Source organism: Pteronotus mesoamericanus, unplaced genomic scaffold, assembly GCF_021234165.1.
Source record: "Pteronotus mesoamericanus isolate MK-2021 breed Mesoamerican mustached bat unplaced genomic scaffold, CSHL_Meso_final scaffold_582, whole genome shotgun sequence".
Taxonomy (NCBI): domain Eukaryota; kingdom Metazoa; phylum Chordata; class Mammalia; order Chiroptera; family Mormoopidae; genus Pteronotus; species Pteronotus mesoamericanus.
The window spans coordinates 2,397,591-2,408,714 of record NW_026555323.1 but is presented as its reverse complement, the minus strand read 5'-3'; the positions used below and the strand labels follow the sequence as shown (position 1 = coordinate 2,408,714).

General features: G+C 45.4%; 1 protein-coding gene across 1 annotated transcript; it reads left to right on the top strand.

Annotated features, from left to right (window-relative positions):
* The first annotated feature begins 1,151 nt into the window (after positions 1-1,151).
* SNURF (SNRPN upstream open reading frame) lies at positions 1,152-10,764 on the top strand. The gene is made up of 3 exons (XM_054561977.1): positions 1,152-1,260; positions 6,797-6,892; positions 10,629-10,764. Exons 1-3 carry the CDS (start codon positions 1,247-1,249, stop codon positions 10,732-10,734), a joined length of 216 nt encoding a protein of 71 aa, XP_054417952.1. The 5' UTR covers positions 1,152-1,246; the 3' UTR covers positions 10,735-10,764.
* The last annotated feature ends 360 nt before the right edge of the window (positions 10,765-11,124 follow it).

Below are 11,124 nucleotides of genomic sequence, written 5' to 3'. Positions count from 1 at the left end.
CACATTCACCTACCATATATATATATATTTTTTGTTTAGCCTAACCAACTTCCACTAGGCACATTACACAGTTTCCAGCATTTTACTCTAACAAGTCTGCATTGATGTGTCTTCATACTTGCTTGAATATAAGATCATTGGGAACAAAGCACTAGTGTACGGGATCGGGAAAGGGTTTGAGCTACGTCAGTCACCATTAATTCCCCCCCGACCACAGATCTTTGATACAGACCATTGAAAAAGGGCAAAGTTATGCAAAACACCATGCAGATGCAGCGACTGGGTTCGGTCCTTACCTTCCCCTTAGCTTTTTTCCCCCCTGGGCTATACATATGCAGAAACTTTGGAGTTACCAGAATCCACTGCATATGCAGAGGGTATTTTTAGGGAAAAAAATAATTTAAGTACTTGTTCTTTAGTGTTGTATGAAAGTGCTATTTCCCCCAGTCCGGATATCATTGATTATTGGTTTAAAAAAAAAAAGAAAGTATCCAAGTATTACAAAATCTCTTGTTTTATATAGGGATTCAAGTTCACTTTTTTTTTTTGTTTGTTTTACGAGAAATGAATAGTTAATTTTGCCTATTTAATGATCTGTTCATTCTGTATTGGAGAGTTTAATTACATTGATATTCTTGGCGTAACTTTCAACTTACAAAATAAGTGTAGAAAGTAGGAAAAGGGGAAATTTCATCAAATTTGAATAATGTGGTATCTTTTTAGATTTCCTACTAGGCAGGGCCTCACGTCCTAGCGTCAGTGCATTGACTGTGGTTCGCATCAGTGTAACTTTCCGAACCAGCGGCTCTGCCGGGCCTGTAGGAAGACGTGACCGCTGATGGAGGATCAGGATTATTCGGCCCGTGGTGGCCGCAGGCGTTCGCTGGGAACCAAGAATCATTTTCTGAACGGTTTATGTGCGCACTGAAATAGGGAGACACTGTTCATAACCCAGGGGGCGGGTGGTCATTGTTGGAGCCCCCGTCTCCCGCCTCCAGTGCCCGGGGGACCGATAGACACCTCCCCCAAGATATCCCACTCGGGAAGGGCGCTGGCGACCCGCACTGCGGCAGGAACGCGGCACTGCGGCAATTTGCCGCGCAAGCGCGGACGGCAGTGGCGCGGAGCAGGGCGCATGCGCAGGCACAACTCGGGCGATTAGTTGGCGCTGCAGCGGCGGGGGCCAGCGCAGACTGGAGCGGCCGCCGGCGATGCCTGACGTGGTGTGAGGAGCCGCAGCGGCGCGATGGAGCGGGCCAGGTCAGCGGTGCGGGGAGCTTCCCTCGCCGTGCCCGGGGCGCAGTCGTGCTTACGGCGGATACGCCAAGGTTGCACAATCTGGAGCGTGGCGTATCTACGGGGAATCCGGGACTTCAGGGCCTTTGTTCTGGGAGAGTGGCGGGGCCGCCTAGGGAGGCGCGGGGCTCGGCTGTGCATCTAGACCGTGCCCTGTCCGCACCGGGAGGTGTTCTGGCCCGTCTGCACCGTCCTGCTGCCTCCTGTTCGGTCTTCACAGGGGTGGCCCTTTGTCCTTGAGACCCGAGGCCATGGTTGGGGGGGGGTCGAGTCACCGCAAAGGCGGAGGGCGAACGGAGGGCGAAGCCGTGTTAGGCAGCATGGTACCCCGGGGGGGGGGCGGGCGGGAGGGGGCGTCGGCAGTGGCGGGGAGGGGGCTGCAGGGTGGGGCATCCGTGGTGGTGTGAGGGGGCGGAGCGTGGGCTGTTCACAAAGAACTCGGTCGGGAGGGGGGCCGCGCCAGTGGTTTGGCGGTCTCCAGAGGCCACCGCCGCGGTTTACGGACGGCACGAGGTTGACCGCAGTGGCTGTGGTGGTAGTGGGAAGTGGGGAGACTGCCTGGCGGTGGTGTTGGGGGGTGGTGTGGCGACTGTGTGTGGTGTGTGGTGTGGTGAATATGAATGTGGTGGGCGGTGTGGCCAGAGCGGCAGCGACGGAGCTGTGTGGCCGGGGGATGGTTGGGGATCCGTGCGGTGGTCGCCCCGTTGTGGCAGAGGGGCGCGAGGGCAGGGCGGTGCCGGGGTCTACAGTGGCGCGTTCTGCGGTCCGCTGACGTCACTTGGAAGAAAGGGAATGTTCGATTGTCTGCGGGGAGCAGCAGCCGAGACTTAGCGCGCCGTGGGGATTCTGTGCCCCGCCCTCGGCTGCAGGGATGGTTGTAAACCGTTCACTTCCCTGGCTTTGTGCCTGTGGCGTGAGATGGGGAAAGAACGTGCAGCGCCTGCTGCGCGTGTGCGGAGTGTGTGCCGTGGTCGGGAGGCGGCACCGTGGAGCGGCTCCTGCCCGCCTTCGGAATGAGGTGTGGCGGGCAGCTGGGCGCGCGCGGGCCCGGGTCTCACTCCAGCCTTTGTGCGGCTCCGCCAAGATGGCCGCTGCCGCAGCCGTGCGGGGCGCGCAGGCGCGCGGGCCGGGGGTCCCCGCCCCCACTCGCCGTGCTGCAGTGGGGGAGGGGCGGCGCGCGCCCCTGCGCGGCAAGAAGGCTCCAGCCTCCGCCCCCTGGCGCAGTGCTGCGCAGCAGGGGCGGGCCCGTGGGGGTGGTTGCCCCCTCCCCTCGTCTTTGCTGCAGGGTCGCGGGCGTCGAGGTGCGCAGGCGCATGCGCCGTAGTGGGGCGATCGCACGGGGGGAGGGGGCGTGCGGGGCCTCTACCTGGAGGGGCTGGCAGCCACTCCCCTCACCTGTCTGTCACGAGGGCTGCCCCTGCCCTGGGGAGCCGCAGTTGGGGGAGGGGACACAAGGGGCCTTCGAGCGCTGCGCTGCGGCCATGCGGCCGCCCCTCCCCTCCCCTCGGTGCTTGGTGGAGAGCGGGAGGCCGTGAGGCCCAGGCTTGGCGCAGGGGGCGCCTCTGGGGTTCGGGGCCCGACCCGGGAGAGGCGGTCGGGAGGCAGAGAAAGGGGAGGCCATCCTGCGTTGCTAAAGCGGCCTCCATCACTGGTACAGCAGACTTTAAATCTGTTCTTCTGACTCCCCAGAAAGGCCTGCCTTTTTACTTTTGTAGGTTTTCCTTGGGTTGTCCATAATCAAAGTGGATTTAGTAACTCTTTAGATACCTGCTTTTTTTCTAACTTTTTGTAAGTATTTCTACCTTCCAGATTTTGTGATTGCACAAATGTGTCACCTTTAAAATGGTAAAATTTCTTAATCTTTGGACATTCTGTTAACGACGTCGCCTTATAGACCGTTTTTATTAAATTGGGAACAGGGCTCACGGAGAGTAACAATCGGAGAAGTGGAGGGAAGGCTACAGGTCTGGGTGTGCATGGGATTTGGGGACTGATATTTGTAATTGGATTTTTAAATTTATGGTCTAGTTTTGAAGTTGGAGGTACTATGAAAACTTGATGAGAAAGGATAATGAACAAAGTAACTATTCCTGTTGTGTATTACAGTTTTGATTGGGGAAGTGCATTTTTAAAGATTTTTATTTCTTTGCAGGATTCTGATGTGCTGCTCTTTTTTTTAACTCTTTTCTCATCTTTCCTTGTGCTCAGTTGGAACATAATTAAGACAAACATAAGCCAAGGTCTTGGAAAGCTTTGTTGTAGAGTTTGAAAAATAGCAGGACTCGGGAATCTTGTGGTTCTTCTGATTTGCGCATATTTTCCTTGGTTGTGCCACAAAACTGCGGAAAGGGGTTGCACTTTGGAGTCGCCTGCGCGCCGCGGGCCCCTCGGCGGGCGGCGGGTCCGCCATTTTGTGGCGCGGGGACCTGAAAAGACTTTGTCCAAGGCGGGCGCTGCCTGGTGATTTGGGGGTTTGTCCTGCATTGTCTTGGTCTCCCTGGCCTGTCTGAATATTTCTATTGCAAAAATATTTCCGCGTATGTGGTTACACTTTCTTTGGTCCTCCCCCTCCATCTTCATAATGTGCAGATTTTTAACAAATTTCACATAGGATGTTAAGTCCTCTTTATGTTAATCTTTCGCTGACACTGAATACTGCAACTTAGTTATTTTCTAATTTTTAATATTTATTGAGGTGGTTAATACAGTACTTGGCTTTAGGAAGAATCCGTGAAGGAAGCAGGGTTTGAGTGCTGCCTCAACGTGGCAGGGACAGTGAGGATTTGATCTCCTGTCTTTAACGGGCAATTACGACTCTATTGTCAGTCTATTGTGTGTCTTCCCCTTGGAGGCCCCGGGCAAGGCCGCCTGAGTAAGAGTGAGTGGCGGGGCCTCCTTCCCTGGTCAGCGAGGTCGGCAGGGCAGCTCTTTTGTCTACTGGGTCCTCAGTGCTGCTGGCCCAGATTCTCCTGGGCGACTCCACTGGCTCTGTGTTTGGAGAAACTGATTTTCTCATGTTTGTGGGAAAATCTGCAGACTGGGATTAGCTTACTTTGTCTTTTTCTTTTTAATTTTTTAAAAGGTTTTAATTTACATGTAGAAAGAGGGTAATGGCGGGAGAAAGAGGAGAAACAACGAAGTGTGGTTGCCTCTTGCGCGCCCCCCAGTGGGGGCCTGGCGCACAACCCAGGCGTGAGCCCTGACTGGGACTTGAACCGGCGGTCTCAGGCCGGCACCCAGTCTCCACTGAGCCACACCAGCCAGGGCTCCTGTTAATTGAGATTTTAGTAGTTGAAATTTATTGTTTTTCTGAGGGGTGTAAGGGATATTAAATATTTGGTAGAATATTAGACAGTTAGGGAAACCATTGTGTGATCTTACCACTTAGCTTTTTGGTGTATTGCCAGATAATTTTTTTAAATGAAGTGATTTTGAAACAAAATTATTATTGTGTATGTGAAAATATTTTTTCCTTTAAATATTTAATTTTCTGAAATGTTGGTTTTTGAGTAGTGAATGCAGTCAAGGTTATAAATGCATGTTTGTATGTATTTAGAACACATTTCAATATTTTAAAAATGATATTGCTCATACATGATTTCTTAATGTAGCTTTTAAAAAGTAGATTTAGAAAAGGGAGTATTTTTGCACTCCAGTTCTTTTCTTTGTTTTAACTCACACCTTTGCTTACTGAGCAACTGATGTGAATGGGTAAAGGAACTGAAGTTTTTTCGAAATGGTGTTCCGAACGGTGCTTAGATGAGTCATAGTCAGTGGTATATGATAGCGCCTTTTTATTGTATTATATTAATAAGTATATGGGGTGAGTACCCGAACCAATTTATTCTTGTATTGTTACTTATTTGTATAAAAATTGAAATCGTCTTGTTGCCCGCCCTGTATTTGAAACTTGTTGCATGAATCAAGTCCTTCATTCCTTCTACCGCTGAACGACATTCCATTGTATGGATGTACCATACCACGTTTTGTGTATTAATCAGTTGAGGTACTTGGCGTTATTCCCATGTTTTGCTATTAGGAGTAATGCTGCTAGGCACATTCACACGCAGATACATGGTTTTTATTTCACACCATCTAGCAGGAGTGGAATTACTGGGTTAAATATTAACTACTCCACTAACATTGCAGTTTACATTCCCACTGGCAATTCCTTCACTTCCTCCTAATGAGGTGTGAAGTGGTGTGTTTTTGAAGTTTTGATTGGCATTTCTCCAATGACTGTGATCTAGAGCATCTTTTTTGTGCCCATGGAAATTTGTACATCTTTTGAAGCAGTTTTTTACCTTTTTAAATTGAGCTTTGTTGTTTTGTTGAGTGGTAAGAGTACGTACTCAGGATACTAGATTTTCATCAGCTCTATTACTTGCAAATATTTTCTTCCATTCTGCTGGAATTTTTTTTTTCACTTTCTTAATAGTGTTCTTTGAAGGAGAGTCATCTTGTTACTTTTGGTGAAATCAGTTAATGAATTTAACAGCTATTGAGTATAAGGAGGAACCATTTTCTAGAGTATAGGTTTTTATCTTTTAAAGAGATAATATATGTGATTTTTTAAAAAGAGATCTTTGTTACTGCTTGAGTAGACCATCAATTTTTTAAGCAATAATAGAGTTTATTTGGGATCATTGGGAAACTCTTCATCTGGGTTACTTTGCACAATCTAGCATGAATTTTAAAATAGAGTTCAGGGAATTTGAATTCTGCCTTTGACGTGTTACCCTTACTGACTTCTGTAAAAGGCCTTAAAGTTCTTTCTGAATTAGTATTTCTAAAGTTCAGTTTTTGGGGGGCTCCTGCGGTGTCTAACAGGAATGGCTCAGGTGGCGGGTTCCACGCCCAGGTCCCTGCAGCCGCCATTTTGTGGTCCGCTCCCGACTCCTAACATGGCGCCAGCTGGGGTTTCTTTTCTTTCTCCCCCTCCCCCCATGCTTCATTTTTATTTATTTAATTTCTTTTTTATTTTTTTTTACAAATCCTAAGAAAGCAGCGATTGTACAGGAGATTGCTTAAGTAGACATTTTATAATTTAAACTTCATGCTTTTTTAAAACTATTCTAACAAAATATTTTTCAAGTAATTTCTCAAATGAGCTTACCTATTTTTTCCACAGGTACTTAGGTATGTGTAGTACGTCTGTATTTACATAAACAGCATATAGATTTATATCTACATGTGAATAAAAGCAGACATGTTATTTTGTTTTTGCTTAATTTTCCGATATTTTTCCCCCAGGTGTTTTTGATGTTCAGGGGCCTTTGGGAGGTGTGTGGTGTTAGGATAGAATCTGGCTACTGGGGGACAAAGACCTAACATTTAATTTGTGTTTTTCCAATTTTACTGAGATGTAAATGACATCACTGTATATTGTATTAATTAGATTATGGGTATTTAAAAAAATTTCTTCTATTAAGTAGAGCTGTAAATTTGACCTTCAAGTAAATGGTGAATTACATCAAACAACCCCCTTTTTCTGCTCCAGGGACCGCTTACACTTGAGAAGGACCACGGAACAGCACGTACCCGAGGTGGAAGTCCAGGTCAAACGCCGGAGGACGGCCTCCCTGAGCAACCAAGAGTGAGTGCGTCTCGGGTAAAGAGCAGTTGGGATTAAAGTCCTCCTTCAGTTTGTAACAAAGCTGTTCAGTGGGGGTCCAGGATCCATCCATAAAATACAGATGATGTGGCATTAAAAGCAATGAAATCCTGATAAATTATGTTGTAACTTTCATTAAAATTGTAGTAAAATGTATTTTCTTTTTTCCACACATGTGTAGGTAGCTTTTATCTTTATAAAATTCTGTATTCTTCTACATACTTTTATTCTGGACAGACCCTCATACACACTATAACATTTAGGATTTCAGAAGGGAGGTTTAATGGAAAGTACAGGAGCAGTTTTAATCTGATACTGAGTATACATTGAAGCATTTTGTCATTGTAACAGATTGTAACAGTAGCTATGTGGTAGCATTTTTTCCCTTAAAGGCCCTTTGTAAAACACAATTCTGAAGTAACAAAAGTAACAGCCACTTCTAAGTGTTCACCAGTCTGTTCTTCCATCCCGCGATGACCCTCAGGTCCTGTGCCCTGTCTGCTCTCATCTCCTCTGCGTTCTTGTGCGCACTGCAGCTTCAGCACACGCACCTGCCACACACACAGGGGCGGCCATTTGTGACTAGTTTTCATACGTAAGATTTTCTGTAACTGCCTTGGGTCTTTCTCTGTCAATGCATTTACGTCCCCCTTATTTATTTTACAAATTTGCAGAGTATGGGTGATGTTATAACATAATTGATAAGTATAAATAGCTTAGTTTTTTTAATTTCTTAGCTGATTAAAAAAAAAAGATGAGCATTCAATATGAAAATTTGTTAGCTATTAATAGTTGCATTTTATTTTGCTTAAATCTTTTATGATAACTACATAGCTATTGTGTCTTATTTTTATTTGCTCATTATATGTGAAGACTTAAAATACACTTGCACATTTTAAATGATGAGGCTTAATATTTCCCCATTGTACCATATTTACCTTGTTTATATTTCTTAACCTTGTTTATATTTCTTAGTTTATTCTTTATTTTCATTTAAGAAATTACTTTGAAAAACAGTATAGTGTGAATGAATATTGAATATTTTATATAACTTATCCTTTATAATTGCATATTTGCCTGTTTTCTTTCAATGGTAATGTGTTTTTCCTCTCTACCCTTTTGTAACTTCAGAGTTTTAAAAAGTGCCAGTGCCCCCAATCCCTAGAGACACCTTGAGGTAGTTACTGTGGGGGAGGTTTTGTAGCGCAGTCCATTGGGGGAGGTCTTTTGATAGGGGGTGAAGGTTCCATCATATCTGTTAAATTTTGTTAGATCCTCCATGCTGTGCAGCATCTATGTGGACAGGTGACGTCATCACATCTTGTTTCAGCCTTTTAGGTATTGCCTCCTTGTCCAGGTATGTGGAACCCTGAAACCTGTTGATTTCAAGAACAAGAACTAACTTCATTTTCATGACCCAGTGTCTATTACTGCACATACAGGGTGCTGAATTGGAGGAGGGTCTCTGAGGAGAGGTTTCAGTTGGGGAAGTAGTGTAAAGAGTAGTTACAGGAATGGGTAAGCGGTGTTGATGTTTCCTAGGCTCTCTGTAATGGTGCATGTGCTCAGTGTCCTCTCTGGATTGGGACACTTAATCATTACAGTTTGAGTGTGCATTTTCCTCATAATCCCTGTCTTTTTCCAAACCGTAGGTACTTAGAATCAGTGTTCCTGAGGAATGGTGTGGGTGCCCATTCTGAAGACCAATAAAGGGTTGCTATTAGTATCCCATTACACAAATAGAAAACAAAACTGAATAATTTATATAATTGGTCCTTACACTATTTGCCTTTCAGTTTTCTTTAACATTGTAATAGCATTTTCCTTCCAGTCTTCAGTAACCTCAAAGTTTTAAAAAGTCCCACCTCCCTCCCAGAATCTCTAAAAAATATCTTGAAGTGGCTTAGAGATTGTCGTGGAGGTATGGTTGGGGTGTCTTATGGGGAAGGATCTTTTGTTAATGGGTGAAGATTCTATCGCACGTAAGTTTTTTTAGAGTCTTTATCCTATGGGGCATCGAAACAAATCCCAAAGCAGTCTGCAGACAGGAAAACCCATAGACTAACAACAGTGCTAATAGAAGGCCATTGATTATACCCTAAAATTGATGGTATTCCGTCTGCCAGTAGGTACAACACCCAATTAGCTCTTGTTCTTTGGGCCTGGGGAATGTCTTCCCTATTTCGTGATGTATTCTGAGTTTGAGAGAAATTGGAGGTAGGGCTGGAGAGTTTTCTGAATCTGTCTTATGTCCCCCCTTAAAATGTCTTTATGAATATATGCTCTGCATTCCGTAAAGTAAATGCTATATGAAATGAGTCTCAGTTCCTCAGTCTTAATATTAGTCAACAGTTGGGTTTCAGGTTAAACCCAAGAGGTACTACATTATAATAAGTTTCAAGAAGAAGAAATTGGGGAGGGGAAGCTACAACTCTTTTTAAAACCTCATGGGTTTTCTGTTTTGGAATGAAAGGATTGAAGTGGAGATTGCCAAGGTAAAGATCTAATCATGCAGTGGAGGTGAGGGAAAGTTTAAAGGCGTGAGAAATTCATTTCTGACCCTTAGGGCTTGGCAGGTGAAGAGCATAGTCCTTCATAACAGGACCCTTGATTCCAGGCCCATCCCTTCAAAGGAGCTCGGGTTCAGCCTCAGCCTTCGAGCCACCTGGTTGCTCTTTGTGGCCTGGCCAGCTGCTCCCCTCAGTCACCTTATTTCCATTAACTCGGATATGATGGGGGCCGCCATGAATAACAGATATTCCCATCACTTGGTAAAGTCATGGGTTTATTTTACCTTTAAGACCATTTTTATTTTTACTGGGTTTTTTTCAGACACCAGAAGAAAGAAACATCAATTTGTTGTTTCACTTACTGATGTTGATGCTTTTCTAGATTGCTGCTTCTGTGTGCCATGACTGGGGATCAAACCCATAACCTTGGTGAAAGGGAGTGATGCTCTAATTCACCGAGCTACCCAGCCAGGGCTGGAGAATTCATGGGGTTAAAGGTTATCTCCCAGGAACCATGGACCAAGTCCAGCCTAATTCTTTATTATCTAATATGTTAAAAGCACTTACAAACTATAGAAAGTACTGGAAAACATTTCATTGCAACCTAAATGCTATTGAATATTCCTGTGTGTGTACGTATGTACGTATGTACTTACCAACAGGGTCAGGCTTGCTGGCAAATTACTTTTTTCATGCTTGTCTTACAAGCAGCATCTCTTTCATGTCCTCAGGATGAGATTCATTGCCAGATTCCTGACCCATAGGGATATGTTGAGGGCTTTTATCTGGAATTTCCTGCTAATACACGGTTGGTTTACTTAGCTTGAGAGCCTCAGCAGTCCAGACCCTGGTACTTCTCTGTGGCAGTGTTAGCAAATGCCCCTTGGCCCTCCCTAGGGGTAAGGCTTGTTCCAGATGACAGGATCAGAAAGCAAGTTGTGAGTGTGCGGCTCTGATGGTATTTCCACAGGAAAAGCTACCGTTTTATTTTTTTTACTTTCTTGGTAGTATCTCCCAGGTGGGTAGGCACCCCTGAATTTCCTGTATGCAGAGTCTCCCATTTTCTGTTTTTACAGTTTCTGTGTAAGGTCATGTCATGCACTAACCCTGAATGGGGATCCCCATACACGTAAGGGTCTCTGCCTGCCTTCCCTGCTCCCTGTGTGGGCGAGCATCTTTCATGGATGCATGTTGTGCTCTTCTCACAGGTGTCAGCTGTACCCCCGGCGCTCCCAGCAGCAGCAAGCACCTGTGGTGGACTTCCAGGCGGAACTGAGGCAGGCTTTCCTAGCTGAGACACCCCGAGGTGGTTAAAGCAGCCTTGGGACATCCCAGGTAGCTGATTCAAGCAAAAAACCAGGTTAGAGGTGACGCAGCCGTGATCAGGAGAACAGAAATCCTTAAAGAATGAGGTTTTCTGGAGGTCACTTAATTATTGAGGCTGTGTGAAAAGACGCTGTTTCCTTTAAGAGCTTCATCCCGAAAGTTCCTTGCAGGAATCTAGAAAAGTAAAAGCAGTACCTTAGTACTCTTGCACTGACATTTTTGTCATGTTTCTGTATTCCATTTCACTGTGGTGCATGCTTTTTTAGGTAGTTTTCATATTTAATTTATATTGATTTCAACTTCGTACGAAAAATCATTATAAATGGCTGCTAAATATCCTGCTAATGAATGTTTTAGAATTTTTTTGGTAAGAGACTT